This window comes from Callorhinus ursinus, unplaced genomic scaffold, assembly GCF_003265705.2.
Source record: "Callorhinus ursinus isolate GAN/ISIS: 27379988/994484 unplaced genomic scaffold, GSC_fseal_2.0 scaffold13, whole genome shotgun sequence".
NCBI classification, from domain to species: domain Eukaryota; kingdom Metazoa; phylum Chordata; class Mammalia; order Carnivora; family Otariidae; genus Callorhinus; species Callorhinus ursinus.
In genome coordinates this window covers 37,079,317-37,098,568 of record NW_027397075.1, presented here as the reverse complement: position 1 = coordinate 37,098,568, position 19,252 = coordinate 37,079,317, and the positions used below count along the sequence as shown (strand labels likewise).

The window sequence follows — 19,252 nt, the reverse complement described above, 5'->3', positions numbered from 1 at the left end:
GCTAGTTCTGGGCACAGTTGTTCTAGGCACGAGAGATACAACAATGAACAAAACCAAGTCCCCGTCTTCATGGAACTTAAAATTCCAATGAGGGTAGATAGGACATACAGAATGCCAGACGGTGTTACAGAAAGAAATAATGCAGAGGTATGGGGGGCGGGGAAGGTGTTTTTCACAGAGGTCAAAGGAAAGCCTCAAAGACAGCATGACATTGGAGATTTGAAGAAGGTAGGAGGGTAAGTTAGTGGATATCCGTGGCGAAAAGTACCAGGAAGAAAAAAAACATGAGTGTAAAAAGCCCTGAGGCAGGAACCCTGGACAGGTTTGAGAAACTGTAAGGAAGGAGGATGTCAAAGCTGAGGAGGCGTGGTAAGACCTGAGGTCAGAAAAGGAGGAGGGGATGGGGCACCTGGCTGGCTCATTTGGTAAAGCAAGTAACTTTTGATCTTGGGGTCATGAGTTCAAACCCCACGTTGGAAGTATAGCCTACTCTAAAAGAATAATTAAAAAATAATAAAAATAAAGAAGGAAGGGGTGGAAGAAGGGGGGCTAAATCATGTAAGGTTTTAACACTTTGCTCCCTACTCCCATCAGTCCACTGAAATTTTACTCAGCATTAAAAAAGAGGCCTGGAGTCTTGAGACATGGCAAAAGGATGTCAAACCTTTTCTTTTAGCTAGTATTCCTCATACTCTGCAACCAGTCTCCTTCCCAATTAAGTATTGGCTTAAGCAGACCAGAAGCATGAAAAAAAAATCATAATAAATGTTACACAAATGTCAGTAAAAGCTGTTAAAAATCAGGTCCTGGGGCGCCTGGGTGGCTCAGTTGGTTAAGAGACTGCCTTCAGCTCAGGTCATGGTCCCGGAGTCCTGGGATCGAGTCCCGCATCGGGCTCCCTGCCTAGCAGGGAGTCTGCTTCTCCCTCTGACCCTACCCCCTCTTGGGCTCTCTCTCTCTCTAATAAATAAATAAAATCTTAAAAAAAAAAAATCAGGTCCTAATCCACGCAACTGAAGGTGAAGAGCACACAGCCAACATCTTCCGCACAAGCTCTTGGCCTTCCACACACTCACCTGAACAGGAGCCTTTGCTCCAGAACTTGCAGCTTCCGGTCCTGTAATGAGAACACCTCCAACAACCTCCCCACCCTCACCCTCTTTATCAACTGTACCCTTTTCTCTTCCCCTTCCTTCTATTCCCTTCCTTTTGCTCCATATTCCAAAACCCCTATCTTTTCTTCTTTTCCGGTCACTCCACAAATAAAGAGTACCCCTTGTTATCCCAACCCACTCTACAATCCCAGGAACCAAACAGATCTGGACGACAAGCAGTATTTTTATTCAGCACCTACGGTGGTGAACAAGATACACACAGCCCTGCTCTCACTGAGCTCACCGCCCATCAATGAGGAAAGACACAAATCATTCATGGTGCAGGGAATGCTACCAGGCATCCAAAGTGACAGAATGGAGAAAGAGAAGAGACAAAGTAAAAGAATAAAAATCACAGGCATCTCAATAGCGTGAGGGCCAGTATAGGGTGGTGCAGATGTCAAGTCTCCTTGTAACTTCCTTTCACAACTGCCCCCCGCCCCCCATCTATGACCCCAACCTCTCACACCCGGGACAGGACAGAACACTTCTCAAGTGTTACCAATGTACCACTGACTCTATTCCCTACCCTGTGCCTTTTATTCCCGTGACTTACTCATTCCATAAACTGGAAGCCCACGTCTCCCTCTCCCCTTCACCCATTTTGCCCATCGCCCCACCCTTCCCCGCTCTGAAAGAAACCCCATTTTTTAAATAAGCAACTGAACTGGACAACCTCTAATATCCTAAGAATGGGGAACAATCACCATGAAGCAAAGATGCCACGGTCCAAACACAGTGAAGGCACTCACAAGTGATCAGAGATGAGGCTGAAGAAGCAAATGGGCTACAACATGACAGACCTTTAGGACACTTTAAGAATTTTTCATTTTCTCTTAAAGGGCAACTGGAAACCAATGATGTTTTAAACACAAGTTTTATAAACATGCTCAGATCTGCATTTTAGAAAGATAATTCTTCTAAAAAGCCTTCCAAGGAGAGGTTACCTTGAACTGAGTCTTAAAATGAGAAAAGAGGAGGGTCATTTATGAATAGATAAAATCACCCTTTCAAAGGCAGAGAGGCATGAAAAAAATAAAAAAGTAGATTGAGAAAAAAAACTAGACTGAGAGAAACACAAAGTAAAAACATATACAGAGTACAGTGTATAAAAAATTATACTCTGACTCCACAAGATCATATTACTTGCTAGGCCATGAACTAACTACTTGTTCCTCTGACTCACTGCCTGGCTTTACACAGAGAATCTTTTAACCCCCCAGTGGCATGGAACCAGAAACCAGACCTTTTTGGGCAAAACAGGTAACACAATAGAACAGGTAATACACCGTTTAGGTCTTAAACTAATTCAAGAGAGGTTTCCCCTAACAATTCACTCTAAAGCTACTGCATCTCATTCATTTCTTTCACTGCACTTAATACCATCTGAAATTCTATATATTTCTATTTTTTGATGTCTTAATGTCTGCCTCCCCCACCTGACTTTAAACAGCATGTCTTTTGTTAACCACTGTACATCTAGCTCTCAGCAAAGCAACTGCTAAGACGGTAGATGTTAAGTGTATTTCAAAACAGCTTTTGAAACCAACCCCTGACACTGAAACTCCTACTCATACTCCTGCTGACTTTACTCAACGTCTATCATAAAGCGGAAAGTACTTGTCTAAAAGAACTCCGTAGCCCTGATTTCTTTCTAAAAGCTATGAAGGAAAAGGGACTACAAATCACTACTGTTGCCATTGTTGGTAATGGCTGGGATTTATTCAATGTCTGTGACTGCTAAATGCCAGATACTCTGTTAGGGGCTTTTATATATTAGTGCTAGTCCTAAAACAATCTTTGTGAAGTAGGCAACATAATTCCTATTCTACCTAAGACAGATCCAAACTCGATCAAGTAATGTGACTTGCCCAAGGTCACAGAACCTGTAAGCTGTCTAACTAGGATGAGAACCCCCAGTCTTGATGACTCCGAGTTCACATAACATTATACTGCTTTCCACTGTACTTGATCCAAAATATTTTCTACATCATGAGTACCATAAGCCAAAAGTAAAACCTAAAAAAAAAAAAAAAAGTCAACAGTGTACGTGTAGCCTGAAAATGGCAGGTAATCTAATAAATTAGTCCTATCACAAACATTTCATTTGAATGCATCAATGTAAAAGAGGTTTGTAGTCATAAATAGTGCATTGTAATAAACTCCACATTAAAAAAAAAAAAGACACTTGTTTGGAAGTTAAGTCTTGAGCATAACTATTGCATAATCCTTAATACCCTTAATACAGAAAGCCAAAGGTTCAAGATAACCCAGCAACTAATGAAATTAGAGCTCTAGAGGTGCCTGGGTGGCTCACTCGTTAAGTGTCTGCCTTTGGCTCAAGTCATGATCCCGGGGTCCTGGGATCAAGCCCACATAGGGCTCCCTGCTCAGCGGGAAGCCTGCTTCTCCCTCTCCCACTCCCCCTGCTTGTGTTCCCTCTCTCGCTGTGTCTCTATCAAATAAATAAATAAAATATTTTAAAAAAAAAGAAATTAGAGCTCTAAATTATAATCCCTCTTTATTTAAAGTAAAATTCATCCTGGGCTGTCTCCCAGCTTAAGTTAGACTACGATATTCCTGATATCCTATTATTATCAATCAAACTAAGCCAAAACACATTTATCTTCATCTATTCAGGAGCTTCCCCATCTTACCTAATTGATATATTCTGCCATTTCTCATCATCTTTACCAACCTCCTTCATTTAGCCATTGTTAAATGTTAGAAAACCAGGGAGTGGTAAAAATACATTCCTAGTAATTAACAAATGATACATTCATACGAATGATCATGAAGTCATTTTATATCACATTTTCAAAAAATATTTTAACAAAAAACCCACAAAATAATGTCTAAAAATATATAACTGAACATATAAATAAATGCTGATTTTGCCGATATACCTATGATGTACAAGCCTACATGTGCCTACATTGTCCACGTGAATCTGTGTGTATGATGGAAGAGGGAAAACAAAATATTGGGGGTGGGGCAGAACCAAAATGTCCCTCAATCAGCGATATGCAGAGTATTACCATCTGACTAGTTTTGATGTTTTGGATTCTCGTTAATGTAAAATAGATTATCACCTGTAAGGTTCTCAATAAAGCTCTAATACCAAACTACACTGACATCACTTTTCAGCTTTCAAAGAACATTTTCAAAGTAACTAATTCTTTCAAAGTATCTAATTCAGTTGTTGTTCCTCTTGTTTATCCATTTTACACATGGTGTGCTCAGCTAGCATGACGACAGAAACCATAACTTCTTCAGAATCCCAGCACCTAACACAGTGCCTGACAAAGGAACCAAGTAGGTAATTCATGGAACTAGATTACTGAACATTCCTAACAGGGCAATAGGACAGGTACCTTCCTGCATTTTGTAAGTGATGAAATCATAAAGAACAATAAACTGATTTTCCCAAGGTTCATTGAAGGAGACTAGAGACTGATACATCTATGTATTCAGGCAAAATGAAAAAAGGCAGAAAGGGAAATATCAGGATACAATCACATGGACACAGCCAAAAGAAGACTTGATCAGAACACCAAGGGCAGGAAAGTAGAATGGACAGTTGTAGTAGAGGCTGTTAGTTGTCAACCCACTTCTTTTCCTAACTCAATCCTGCTCCCTGAAACTCAGATGAAATGGCTGGAGTCATCTGGACAATGAAAAGGCGGATCACAGCCTACAAAATGTAAAGTACACAGGTAGAAGGGACCAGGTCCTGGGAGGACGACAAGAGTCACCATAACCATTCTAGACTTCCCACTTCCAGATCATTTACATGGAAGGGCAATACACGTCTATTGCTTAAGCCACAATTATTTGTGTTCATCTTATGTTTATCTACTACAGTACAACCTAACCTCAACGTATACAATAACCAAAGAATTTCTGGGCAGAAAAGACTTAGACTTATCTCTCCAGCAGTCTGCCAATAAATCAAATAGATTGGCACTATCCAAACACTTTTTTAGAAGAGGTTACTTGGATGAGCAATAAACCATAAAGAAAAGTCCTCATTTGCAGACATGCCATCTGAGCCTTACTCATTACAGTTTGCTCATTTAATAGTTACGCAATAGCATAAGGTACTGATGTGTAAAACAGAATTTTAAATGCTACATTAGAAGGAAATGAAATATGTTGGGCGCCTGGGTGGCTCAGTTGGTTAAGCGACTGCCTTCGGCTCAGGTCATGATCCTGGAGTCCTGGGATCGAGTCCCGCATCGGGCTCCCTGCTCAGCGGGGAGTCTGCTTCTCCCTCTGACCCTCTTCCCTCTCGTACTCTCTCTCTCTCATTCTCTCTCTCTCTCTCAAATAAATAAATAAAATCTTTAAAAAAAAAATAAAAAAAAGAAGGAAATGAAATATGTTGCAATAAATCTGTGTTTTTAAGAAACAGAAATAGGAAGTAATTTTTCATCCCTCTCACATGAGACCTAGCATTCCCTCTATAAAGTTGTGTGCATTAATAAAAGTTCTACAAATATTCACAGTATCAAGGCACTCCTTTTTAACTCTTCTCATACTCATTTTTCTCTGGAAACTGACAGGTACCCAGTGTTTAGGCCAGGGCTATACTACATGGCCCTGCCCTTCTGGCCAAAATCCAATTCTCTCTCTCATAAATCGGAAACTCTGAACTTAAAACAAGGGATTGAAAATCTGATTAACTGAAAAATTCAGAAATACATGAACTCTGGGGCGCCTGGGTGGCTCAGTCGTTAAGCATCTGCCTTTGGCTCAGGTTATGTTCCCAGAGTCCTGAGATGGAGTCTTGCATCGGGGTTCCTGCTCCGCGGGAAGCCTGCTTCTCCCTCTCCCACTCCCCCTGCTTGTGTTCCCTCTCTCGCTGTGTCTCTCTGTCAAATAAATAAAATCTTAAAAAAAACTTAAAAAAAAAAATACGTGAACTCTTGCTATTAAAGCGTTTCCATTTCCAAAGCTTAAGTGTTCAACTTCTGGGATTCTATGAGATACATCAATATCTTTCAAATAGGTTTCCTTTTAAGCCGAAGTAGGTTTCTTTTATTTGCAACCAAAGAAATTGTTCCAAATAGTTTCATTAACACAATGTTAAAACAAAGTTAATTTATCTAGTAACAGTAAGTTGGTTGGGATTTAATCACTTTAGTCTCCCCTGGACTGTTCCAAGAGCTTGTTAAGTCTTGTTACAATACAATTCTAAGGATTTCAAAAGGTCCTAACTAAGGGTTACACAATGTGTATAACCCCACTAGCACTGGATTTTTTTTTTTTAGTTCAGTATTTAAAATTTTTTTTTATGATAGACAGCATTTGGACCTAGATGTGACCTTAACAGACTCTGTCAGTTCAACCCACTGATCTCATCATCCCTCTCTCATTTGTTTTCCCTGCAGACTAAAGAGCTTGCTCAATACTTGACAACCTTTACCACCGTTCTTTAATATGAGCTCTTCTATCTATATATCTCAACTTTCAGGGAGTGCTGTTGGTTGCCAGATTTTGCAAATAAGCATACAGGACAAAAGTTAAATGTGAATTTGATAAACAAGTGACTTTTTTAGTCTACTTATATCTCAAATATTGCATGATGACTAAACAATTATTTGTTATCTGAAATTCAAATTTAACTACACATACTGTATTTTATCTGACAACTCCAGTTCTGTGGAGCCGAAAGAGTTGTCAATAAAATCTACAGATTGGGGCGCCTGGGCGGCTCAGTCGTTAAGTGTCTGCCTTCGGCTCAGGTCATGATCCCAGGGTCCTGGGATCGAGTCCCACATCGGGCTCCCTGTTCGGTGGGAAGCCTGCTTCTCCCTTTCTCACTCCCCCTGCTTGTGTTCCTGCTCTCACTATCTCTCTCTCTGTCAAATAAATAAATAAAATCTTTAAAATAAATAAATAAATAAAATAAAATCTACAGATTACCCATTTCCTTCACACCAGGAAAACAGTGAATTAGGAGCAGAAGTTTAGGTTAGTTACACAATGACATAGACTATTGGAGCTGAACAGAACCCTGGAGATAGCTAGTCCCATGTTCTCACCTTAAAGATTAGGGCAAGGTGGTCCAATGTAGTTGAGCAAACTGGTTCAGAGCATGACTCCAAATTACAAATGACTAGATTGATTTTCATTTGTTTTAAAAATTATTTCTAGGGGGCGCCTGGCTGGCTCAGTCATTAAGCGTCTACTTTGGCTCAGTTCATGATCCCGGGGTCCTGGGATCGAGCCCTGCTCGATCTGCAAGAAGCCTGCTTCTCCCTCTCCCACTCCCCCTGCTTGTGTTCCCTCTCTCGCTGTGCCTCTCTCTGTCAAATAGATAAATAAAATCTTTAAAAAATTTTTTCTAGGAGCAGCTGGGTGGCTCAGTCGGTTAAGCAACCAACTCTTGATCTCAGCTCAAGTCATGATCTTAGTGTGTTAAGATCGAGCCCCGCCTTGGGGTCTTTGCCAGCACAAAGCCTGCTTAAGACACTCTCTCCCTCTCCCTGTTCCCCTCCCCGCCCCTTTCCCTCTCTAAAAAACAATTATTTCTAAAAACCCACAAAAGAACAAGTAAATTTCATGGCTCTAAACCATATTCACATACCTGTCAACCTCAATGGCCATTTCACATTAGTAAATATCAACCCATAAAACAACGAAATGTAACCACTTAGTGATCACTCTTGTAAATGGGATAATTTAATAAAATTACGTATGTAAAGCATGTAGTACACGGCCTAGTCCGTAACAGGACTTCTAAGTGTAGTTCCCTTCTCCTCCCTGCCAGTTTACTCTGTCTAGGATACTAAAATATTACAACAGCTTCCTATCTTGTCTCTTACATGTAGGATGACAAAGTGGCAGGATAGTGTCAACCGATAAGAAAGGTAAATTATTCTTTAAGCAATTGAGCATTAAATATTTTACTAAACAGGGACACCTGGGTGGCTCAGCTGGTTAAGTGGCTGCCTTCAGCTCAGGTCATGATCTCACAGTTCTGTGATCAAGTCCCACATCCGGCTCCTTGCTCAGCAGGGTGCCTGCTTCTCCCTCTGCCTGCCACTCCCCCTGCTTTTCTCTCTCTCTGACAAATAAATGAAATCTTAAAAAAATTTTTTTACTAAACAAAATTCCTTACCCTAACTCTACATTCTTGTTTCTAGAACAGGAAGCTACTTACCTCTGCCTCTGCTGTCAACTGTATCTTCTTTGCCATCAACTGTTTTAGGTTAATCCTACCTAAGGAAAGAAAACAAGGTAACTTTTGAGTTGATGGATATAGCTACTAACCAGCACTATTTAAAGAATGAATTTGAAAAACAAGCAAGAGGATGACTATGTGAATTATAATACAACCACAAAACATGACACAACTCTTAAAAAAGGAAGCATGGGCAATATCAATAGAAGGAAATTTATACATAAAACTGTTAAGAAGATGGGCGCCTGGGTGGCTCAGTTGTTAAGCGTCTGCCTTCGGCTCAGGTCATGATCCCAGGGTCCTGGGATCAAGGCCCACGTCAGGCTCCCTGCTCGGCAGGGAGCCTGCTTCTCCCTCTCCCCCTGCTGTGTTCCCTCCCTCGCTGTGTCTATCTCTGTCAAATAAATAAAATCTTTTTAAAAAAAGTTAAGAAGATAAAAACAAAACTACTATATGTACACACAGTAATCACAACTATATTAATCATATGATGCTGTAAGATCCAATTCTGACCATATGAGAAATTAGACTCTCTGAATGGATCTTGCAACTGTGACTACAAAAATGCGCAAGCAACAATAGAAAACTTAGATACACTAGACTTTATCAAAATTTATTTTTAAACTTTTTTTCCTGCAAAGGACAACATGAGGAAAGTAAAAAGACAACCCACAGAACAAGAAAAAAAAATTTGCAAATCTGATCAGGGACTTGTATATATAAAGAACTCTTACAACTCAATAATAAAAAGACAAGTAATCCAATTTAAACATAGGCAAAGTATCTGAACAGACACTGCTCTCCAAAATATATACATATAGCCAGTACCACCTGAAAAGATGCTCCACCTCCCTGGCCACCAGCGAAATACAAATCATAACCATGATGAAACAGCACTTCACACCCATTAGATGACTGTAATCAAAAATAACAAGTGTTGGCCATTTGTACACCATAAATTTATACAATGTTAATGTGTCATTTTGATCTCAATAAAGCTGGGGGGCAGGAAAAAGAAGCTGTACATGCAGGAAACTTTGAGAAGAGTGTTATTTCAGGGACTGGATATGATAGCTCTTTTGTGGTACAAATAGAGAAGTGTTTATAAACACCTATAATAATATTTAGAAGAATTGTATCCATTTGGTAAGAATAAAACAGAGGTTTTGCTTGTTTTTTGTTTGGGGGGCAGGGGAGTAAAAAAGGTGTTGGCCAGAACATGAAGAAATTAAAACCCTCCTACATTGCTAGTGGGAATGTAAAATGATGCTCTGAAAAACAGTCTGAAAGTTCAAAAGGTTTAACACACAGCTACCACATGACCCAATCCCAGTCCTAGGTATACATACAAGGGAAAGGAAACATGTCCAGCCAAAAGCCTGTAAATCAATGTTTATAGCTGCAATATCCATAATAACAGAAAGTGAAAACAACTCCAATATCCATTATCTGATAGATTAATAGAATGTTGATCCATATAATGAAATATTATCCAGCAATAACAGGAGAAAAACACTGAGACACACTTTAATATGGATGAAACTTGAAAACTGCTAAATGAAAGTCACAAAAGACAACATATTGTAGGATTCCATTTACATGAAGTCCAGAAGAGAGGATTTTTTTTTTAAAGATTTTATTTATTTATTTGAGAGAGAGAGAGAACGAGAGATAGAAAGCACGAGAGGGAAGAGGGTCAGAGGGAGAAGCAGACTCCCTGCTGAGCAGGAAGCCCCATGTGGGACTCGATCCCGGGACTCCAGGATCATGACCCAAGCCGAAGGCAGTCGCTTAACCAACTGAGCCACCCAGGCGCCCTGGAATAGAGGATTCTATACACAAAGACAGAAGGTTGGTGGATGCCCAGGGATTGGGGGTAGAACTGTGAGGAATGGGGAATGACTGTTAATGGGTACAGACCTGTTTTTGCTTTTTTGGGGGGGGGTAATGAAAATATTCTAAAATTCATTTCGTTCTGGGATGCCTGGGTGATTCAGTGAGTTAAGCGTCTGCCTTTGGCTCAGGTCATGCAAGTCCCACATTGGGCTCCCTGCTCAGCGAGGAGCCTGCTACTCCCCGTTTGTGCTCTCTGACAAATAAATAAACAAAATCTTTAAAAATAAATAAATAAAATCCATTTCGTTCTCATTTCTGTATTCTGAAAGATTCCTTTCTGTATACTAAGTCACATTAACGTAGCTTCCTAATGTTTAACTGAGGTTTAGAGTCAATTATTAACTAACATGGGCATCTTTTTCATGATTTTAAAGAAAAATTGATTTTCAAGGTATTAAAATGTTTTTAATTAGAATTTGTTGCTCTGTTTTGACTCCTATATACGTTGTATATTTTGATTTATTACTGTCACAGATTTGCAGACAGTTCCTTATTTTCATACTGAATCATAGTGCTATTATAATTTAAGCAAGCAGCTGATTGGGCAGAGTTCATTTTGAATGAAATTTGCCTTCATTCATCAGTTTGTCTTCACACATAGTATCTTGCATAACAGCCTAGCTAGATTTTAGTTTTTGATGTATTTATTAAAAAATTTTAGGGACAACTGGGTGGCTCGGTCAGTTAAGAGTCTGCCTTTTGGCTCAGGTCATGATCCCAGGGTCCTGGGACTGAGTCTCACATGGCTCCTTGCTCAGCGGGGCGCCTGCTTCTCCCTCTGCTTGTGCTCACACTCTAACAAATAGGTAAAATCTTCAAAAAGATTTTTTAAGTTTTTTTGGTAAAATTTCTAACTTGAATCCTTCCTACCTGGAGAAAGAAAATAAAATTCTTTAAAAAAAAATTTAAGTTTTTCTTTGGCAAAACATTCAGCGCTTAAAGCAACACTTTTAATAATTGGACAATTAAACAGTAATAAAAAAGCTAATGTCCATTCTATTAAACATGGTGCCCATTAACAGCCACATACACTGCTCATTTTGCTTGCTAAAATAATCTGTTACTGGAACTTTTTGTTAAGGTTAGATTTTTGAGTTAGTTTTACTGGAATTCATTTAAGTTCAACATAGACTTACTGATCTTGAAATGAAATGGTATATATTTTTTCATTTTATATTTTTTCAAAGCATATCTTCAAATATTAAGAGTATCTTCTAGAAAAGGAATTTTATAATCTGACAGCAACTGTTATTTTATCTTTTTAAGTGAAATGTCAAGTTACCTGTTATACTATGGGAACCAAGAATATCATCCACCATCCTGTGCAGAGACCTTCCACACAAATGAACGAATAAAACAGAACAGAGTGTTGAAACACATGAAGCAGAAGACTACAACTTATAGTTCCCAGTCTTTGTAAAAAGCTGTAAGGTAACTTGGTATCATCTTAGTAATAATTTTTTAATGAGAGTTTATATTTTCTCATCTATTCTCCTTGGCAAAATTTACTTGAGTATTTTTGTTTCAGTATCAACAATTGCTACTGAATATTATACTGACAAGGAAGAGTGAAGGGCACTCAAAGTTTTAAGTAATTTCCCAGAAATATTTACTTTGCCAGTGCTAAAAAGAAAACCACAGGCCCAAAATGGAGTTACATATGCTAGGACAAGTCACCAAAACCAGGAACCGAACCTAATTAAAGTTGCAACCACTTCCAGAAATGTACTTTTAACCAATCAGGAATTTTAGGGTCAGCATCAATGAGGTAATCTGTCACATGGCCCTCTCCATCCCTCTCCATCCCCCTCCCTCCACCAAACGAAAATAAGGTAATCCATCCTAAAAAGACCTTTCATTTAAGGGAAGGTGGCCTTGCCTGATGGGTTGTGGGATCGAGCCCTGCATGGGGGCTCCTCACTCTGCAGGAAGTCTGCTAGAAAGATTCCCCCCCTCTGCCCCTCCCCCTGTGTACCCACACTCTCACTCTTTCTCTAAAGATAAATAAATCTTAAAAAATTTTTTTAAAAAGCAGCACTACGAAGCTATAAAATGGAAGAAAAACATATTAAAAAGCCAATTCTACTCATTTTCCTTCACCTTAAAATTAATTTCATGTAACATGCAAAAGAAAATTACTTTCTTACTACCCCAAAATTTAAAAATTAAATGTCATAAAGGCCAAAAGAATAATGCCCTAAAAGCTAACATCCAGTGATTTAAAGAACAGACATCCAGGGGCACCTGGATGGCTCAGTCAAGCATCTGCCTTCGGCTCAGGTCATGATCCCAGGGTCCTGGGATCGAGCCCCACATCAGGCTCCCTGCTCAGCAGGCGGCCTGATTCTCCCTCTCCCACTCCCCCAGCTTGTGTTCCCTCTCTCGCTGTCTCTCTCTCTGTCAAATAAATAAATAAAATCTTAAAAAAAAAAAAAGAACAGACATCCAGCCATGCAAGTAAACTCAAGGTTTCTAAGTTTCTAAAACATGACCCTGAAATAGTGATAAGCCAGAACTGAGAGTCATGCAATTTCTAAAAGATCTGCCTAGGTCTACTAATATCACTAACTGATAATATCTAATTAGTAGACCAAGGATAAATCCATAGAAAAAGCTAATCTACATTTTGTTTCCTCCTAGCCCTCTAATCTCCAACAAATCAGGTGTACAACATTTACCTTTGTAAACGTTACCTAACCCTTGTAAAGTCTACTATATTTAATTTGGAATATTTAAAATTTATTCTCTGAATTATCAAAAATCTTATTTTAACCAATTTTTTAATAGATTCATTTATTTTAAAGAGAGAGAGAACACACACATGCACGCACGAGGTGGAGGTGGGGTGGCCAGAAGGAGAGAGAGAGAAAATCCCAATTAGACTTCCTGCTGAACAAGGAGCTAGAATCGGGACCTGAGCTGAAATCAAGAGTCGGAGGCTTAACCAACTTGAGCCAGCCAGGCACCCCATTTTAACCAGTTTTGATGAAGAACTTTCTAAAAATATTATATGCTGTACCACCTTAAAATGAAAGACTGGGGACGCCTGAGTGGCTCAGTCAGTGAAGTGTCTGCCTTCGGCTCAGGTCATGATCTCAGGGTCCTGGGATCGAGCCAGTATGGGGGGGCAGGGGGAGGCCCTGCTCAGCAGGGAGTTTGCTTCTCCCTCTGCCTGCCGCTCCCCCTGCTTATGCTTACGCACACACGCACATGCTCTCTCTCTCTCTGAAATAAATAAAACCTTAGAAAAAACTGTATCTTACATAATTTTTATGTGGAATAAAAATGACCATTTACTGTACTGTGCTATCAAAGCAATACCTTCAGTAAAATGGAAATGAAAGCAATCAGGACTACAATAAACAAGTCCAAGGAGTTGTACCTTTCAACTTGGGCTATCTCTTCATGGCTTTGCACCAAATCTGCTTCCTGTAACAATCCCATATTTATACTACTCTGCCAAAGTCACCCAGAAGGAAAAGACAAATAACCAAGCTCATTAAGTTGGTAACTCATTTATCCATTCTATTATATATTCGACTCATTAAATAAAAGCCCACTGAGTACTCAGTATATAGAGAGTGGTACACATGTATTCCAAAGCCTTCCTTTAGGATCCCAGGAGAAATGTGCAAACATAGATAATTACAACATACAGAGGACTGTGGGGTGGAGGGAGCTTTTGCAGAGTAAGTCAATATTTGAGCTGGGTCCCAGATGATAAAGGAAAATCATGGTGAGCAGGTGCTAGAAAGAATATTTCAGGCAGAAGAAAGAGATGAAAACTTGTAAAAACCTGGGCCAAATGTCCCTCTGGGTGCCATGCTTGCTTTGCTTTATAAAACTAATTTTTTTTAAGATTTTATTTATTTATTTGACAGAGAGAGACACAGTGAGAGAGGGAACACAAGCAGGGGGAGCGGGAGAGGGAGAAGCAGGCTCTCCGCAGAGCAGGGAGCCCGATGTGGGACTCGATCCCAGGACCCTGGGATCATGACCTGAGCCGAAGGCAGATGCTTAACAACTGAGCCACCCAGGCGCCCCTATAAAACTAATTTTAATAGGCTTTTGCCTAAGGTTAGCTTTTATCTACTCATTTTTTTTTTAAGATTTATTTGTCAGAGAGAGAGCGCACGCGCACAAGCAGGGGGAGTGGCAGGCAGAGGGAGAAGCAGGCTCCCCGCCGAGCAGGGAGCCCGATGCAAAACTCGATCCCGGGACTCTGGAATCATGATCTGAGCCGAAGGCAGACGCTTAACTGACCGAGCCACCCAGGCATCCCATGTACTCACTTTCAAAGAGACCAGTCACTTAGATCAGTGCCGTCCCAGAGAGATATAATGTGAACCATATATGTAATTTTAAAGTTTCTAGGAGCCACATTAAAAAGTAAGAAGAGGAGTACCTGGATAGCTCAATGGGTTAAGCATCTGACTCTTGATTTCAGCTCAGATCATGATCTCAGGGTTGTGAGATCGGGCATTGCCCTGAGCATCAGGCCTGCTGGATATTCTCTCTCTCCTTCTCCCTCTGCCCCTTCCAGCTCTCTCATGTGCAGGCACACACTCTCAAAAAAAAAAAAAAAAAGAAAAGAAAAGAAACGGGTACAAGTGAGTCCTTGAAATGTGGTATATATTTTATAATTATGTTATCTTAATTCACACTAGCCACATTTCAAGCGCTTAGCTGGACTATATTGAAGTGTAGGTCTACTGGCTCCCATACTGAACGGTGTAGTTCTAAAATCAGGGGTCAACTAATTTTCCCTGTAATGGGCCAAATAGCAAGTATTTTAGGCTTTGCGGGCCATACGGTCCACTCACGATGAACACAATGAATGAACATACATGTCTGTGGTTGCCAACTCCTGTTCTAGATGGCGAACTAACTGTAAATTTGGCTGACAAAGCTGAAAGATAAGTACACGTGATTTTGTACATGCTAACGTGACGATGGTGAACGCTGTTGGCTGCTTCCCCAGTAAGGGCATGTGTTTCATTCCCCTTGCCAGAGACTGATTTAGGAATGGCCACAGGGATCTCCCAGAGTGAGGGCAGCACAAAGATGACCCAGAGGAGCCAGTTTACAAGAAGAGTTTAAAGACGGGCCTTTTATACATGTGTGGGCAGAATTTAAGAAAAGCAAAAAAGGGGCGCCTGGGTGGCTCAGTTGGTTAAGCGACTGCCTTCGGCTCAGGTCATGATCCTGGAGTCCCGGGATCGAGTCCCACATCGGGCTCCCTGCTCAGCGGGGAGTCTGCTTCTCCCTCTGACCCTCCCCCCTCTCATGCTTGCTCTCTCTCATTCTCTCTCTCAAATAAATAAATAAAATATTTAAAAAAAAAAAAAAAAAAGCAAAAAAGGACAGTGTAGAATTCTACGGCTAGTAGCAAGTACCAGGAAAGCCGTTCCTATGCCTAGGCCTCAAAGGACAAAGGAGGGAAATGGTTACAGAAACCCAAAGAGACTCCCTTGGAGAACTGTTAGACAGGAGTGATGGTCCCCAGCACAGAGGAAACCAACCATATAAACACACTCCTCTTACTCTCTCCACTGGCCCCTCCCACCCTGCCCCAGCCCGCCCCCCATGACCACACCTTACTGATACAGTCCATTACAGTCAGTCTTCTGGGACACAAAATAGGGGAGAAGAGTAGAGAGACAAAAAGAAAATAGCTAGCATAACCTGTAATCCAATTATGGCCAAAGAGACATAAAAAATCTCCTGGGGAATTTCTAGTTAAAATTTCATTGCTCGGGCGCCTGGGTGGCTCAGCTGGTTAAGCGACTGCCTTTGGTTCAGGTCATGATCCTGGAGTCCCGGGATCTAGTCCCGCATCGGGCTCCCTACTCAGCAGGGAGTCTGCTTCTCCCTCTGACCTTATCCCCTCTCATGGGCTCGCTCTCTCTCTCTCATTCTCTCTCTCAAATAAATAAATAAAATCTTTAAAAAAAAATTTCATTGCTTGGAAGAGAAACATACGGAAACAGTTTCTCTTCTGATGAAAACTGTTTTGTTTTTTATTTAGATTGTTTGCCTTACCAGTTTTCTTACCCAGCCTAGAGTTATTAACCCCAATCATTATATCACCACCACCAATTTCCTGGACCCACCACGCCACAGCCCAATCCCAGATACTGCCTGCTATTTGCTTTCTCAAATTTCAAATTGTCTGTGCACTACGGAAGTAATTACTACAGAGATAAGTAAGAAAATGGGCCCACTCTAAACTGGTATTGTCAAGCCTTAACCAGTCCTGCAATAAAAAATGAAATCTGCATCTTGGCCTCTTGATTAATTTAACAATCCTCACAACTGTAGCTCCTATACATTTTCCACCTTCCGTAAGCCCCAGCCCTAACAAGCAACCTTCAGTTGATCACCTTGGTTACTAACTCCTTAAATGTCTTCTTTCTTAATTTTCACTATCTCCATTGTTCCTATGTCAGAGGAAGGCAGAGGCCATCTCATTTTCAATACTACCTCTTCAAACTACTGCCTTGATCCTTTGACATCCTTACAGAAATTGTTCAAACTAGGACGCCTGGATGGCTCAGTCAGTTGAGCCTCTGCCTTCGGCTCAGGTCATGATCCCAGAGTCCTGGGATGGAGTCCCACAACGAGCTCCCTGCTCAGCGAGGAGCCTGCTTCTCCCTCTGTCTGCTGCTTCCCCTGCTTGTGCGCTCTCCCTCTCTGACAAATAAATGGAAAAAATCTTTAAAAAAGAAAAATAAATAATATTCAAAGAAATTAAACATCCGACCCACAGTCACATGGCCAGTAACTGAGCCTGAACTAATTAATACCCATCTTCTAACCCCTAGTCATGCAACAAGCAGCACAAAAATAACACTTAAATTAAAAAAAAAAAAAATCAAAGCCTACTTATAGTGACTACATCCCTAAAGACAACTAAGTTCTAAGCAGTGACTAATAACCCTTTTTTCAAGTTTCAGTTCTTTTAACAAACATTTTCTTTGTCTCTTTGTGGCAAGTACAGAATTAGCTACTGTGTAGGCACTGACTAGCAGGTTTTTATTGCCTAGAGAAATTCAAACTCATTTTAGAATCCTGGTTATTTTGGGGCGGGGGGAGAAATACCTCTCATTGACTATGCCTTACATCTTCATCCCAGCTTCACTTTGTTCTCCACAGAGAAATAATCTAAAAGAGTAAGTCAAAGTCACTTCAAGTCCATAGGATGGTTATGGTTACAAGTGTTTCTTGAAAGAAGCAATTATTTATCAATCTTTTTCTTTTAAAGATTTATCTATTTAGAGAGAGAGAGATTGCTTGAGGGGAAGGGGCAAAGGGAGAAGGAAAGAGGGAATCTCAAGCAGACTGCAGTAAGCGTAGAGCCCGACACCGGGCTCAATTCTACGACCCTGAGATCACAAACCAAGACAAAATCAAGAGTGTCAAGAGTCAGACGCTTAACCGACTGAGCCACCCAGGCGCCCCAACCATTTATCAATCTTAAAAGCAAAAGGAGAAAGGGGCACCTGGGTGGCTCAGTTGATTAAGAGACTGCCTTCGGCTCAGGTCAGGATCCTGGAGTCCCGGGATCAGTCCCACATCGGGATCAGTCCCACATCGGGATCAGTCCCACATCGGGATCAGTCCCACATCGGGCTCCCTGCTCAGTGGGGAGTCTGCTTCTCCCTCTAACCCTCCCCCCTCTCATGCGCTCTCTCTCTAATAAATAAAAACCTTTTTAAAAAAAAAAAGGCAAAAGGGTAGATAAGATAGTATAATCCACCTATCACCCTTTCTACTACTCCACTGACCTCAAAAACCTTCTAAAATTCTCAATTACACGTCTGTACTAACTGCACAGAAATGAAACTGAACTAGAAATGAGGATCAGTATATAAATATTCATACAGAAAAGGTGATTTAATAGATTAGATAATGTTGAAAATTGGCTAGCCATTTTGGAAAACTATAAAATTAGACCCCTAATTCATTTATTATTCAAAATAAATTTCCTATGGATCAAATATTTAAGTATAGAAACGAAAAAAAATAAGTTTAAAAATTCATGTTTTCCTTCTTCATACTCTTGGATGATTTCTAAGCATGACAAATCTAAAAGCAATAAAAGAATATTTGATAACATAAAAACTAAACATGGTAAGGCATACCATAAGCAAAGTCAAAAAACAAGTAGCTACTTTAAAAAATATTCACAGTACATGACAGTCAAAGGATTTATTTCCTTAAAATATAAGTTATTTAAAAGAAGAAAAATAGGGGTGTCTGGGTGGCTCAGTCGTTAAGCGTCTGCCTTCGGCTCAGGTCACAATCCCAGGGTCCTGGGATCGAGCCCCGCATCGGGCTCCCTGCTCGGCGGGAAGCCTGCTTCTCCCTCTCCCACTCCCCGCTTGTGTTCCCTGTTTCGCTCTCTCTCTCTGTCAAATAAATAAATACAATCTTTAGAAAAAAAAAAAAAAGAAAAATGGGGCACCTGGGTAGCACAGTTGGTTAAGCGTCTGCCTTCAGCTCAGGTCATGATCCCCAGGTCCTAGGATCGGCCAGCATCCGGCTCCGTCTGCTGCTCCCTCTGCCCCTCCACCCTACTCTCGCTCGCTCTCTCTCTCTCTCAATACATAAAATCTTTTTTTTTTTAAGATTTATTTATTTATTTGACAGAGGGAGACACAGCGAGAGAGGGAACACAAGCAGGGGGAGTGGGAGAGGGAGAAGCAGGCTTCCCGCCGAGCAGGGAGCCTGATGTGGGACTCGATCCCAGGACCCTGGGATCATGACCTGAGCCGAAGGCAGACGTTTAACGACTGAGCCACCCAGGCAACCCTGAAATAAAGAAAGGGAGGGAGAGAGAGAGGGAGGGAGCGAAGGAGGGTGGAAAATAATAGCCACCAGGTAGGGAACAAAAATGGACAGAATATGAATAAGGTTTTTAAAGAAAAACTAAAGTCAATAAACGTATGAAAAAAGTTCATGGGATCTTTTTTTTTTTTTTAAGATTTTATTTATTTATTTGACAGAGAGA

At 40.6% G+C, this 19,252-nt stretch overlaps 1 protein-coding gene across 1 annotated transcript in view; it reads right to left on the bottom strand.

Annotated features, from left to right (window-relative positions):
• Nucleotides 1–19,252, bottom strand: part of SOAT1 (sterol O-acyltransferase 1) — a 69,697-nt gene that overhangs the window by 19,981 nt on the left and 30,464 nt on the right. The window contains exon 3 of the mRNA XM_025877790.2: nt 8,323–8,381. Coding sequence (XP_025733575.1) covers nt 8,323–8,381 — 59 coding nt within the window. The remainder of the gene's footprint in view (nt 1–8,322; nt 8,382–19,252) is intronic.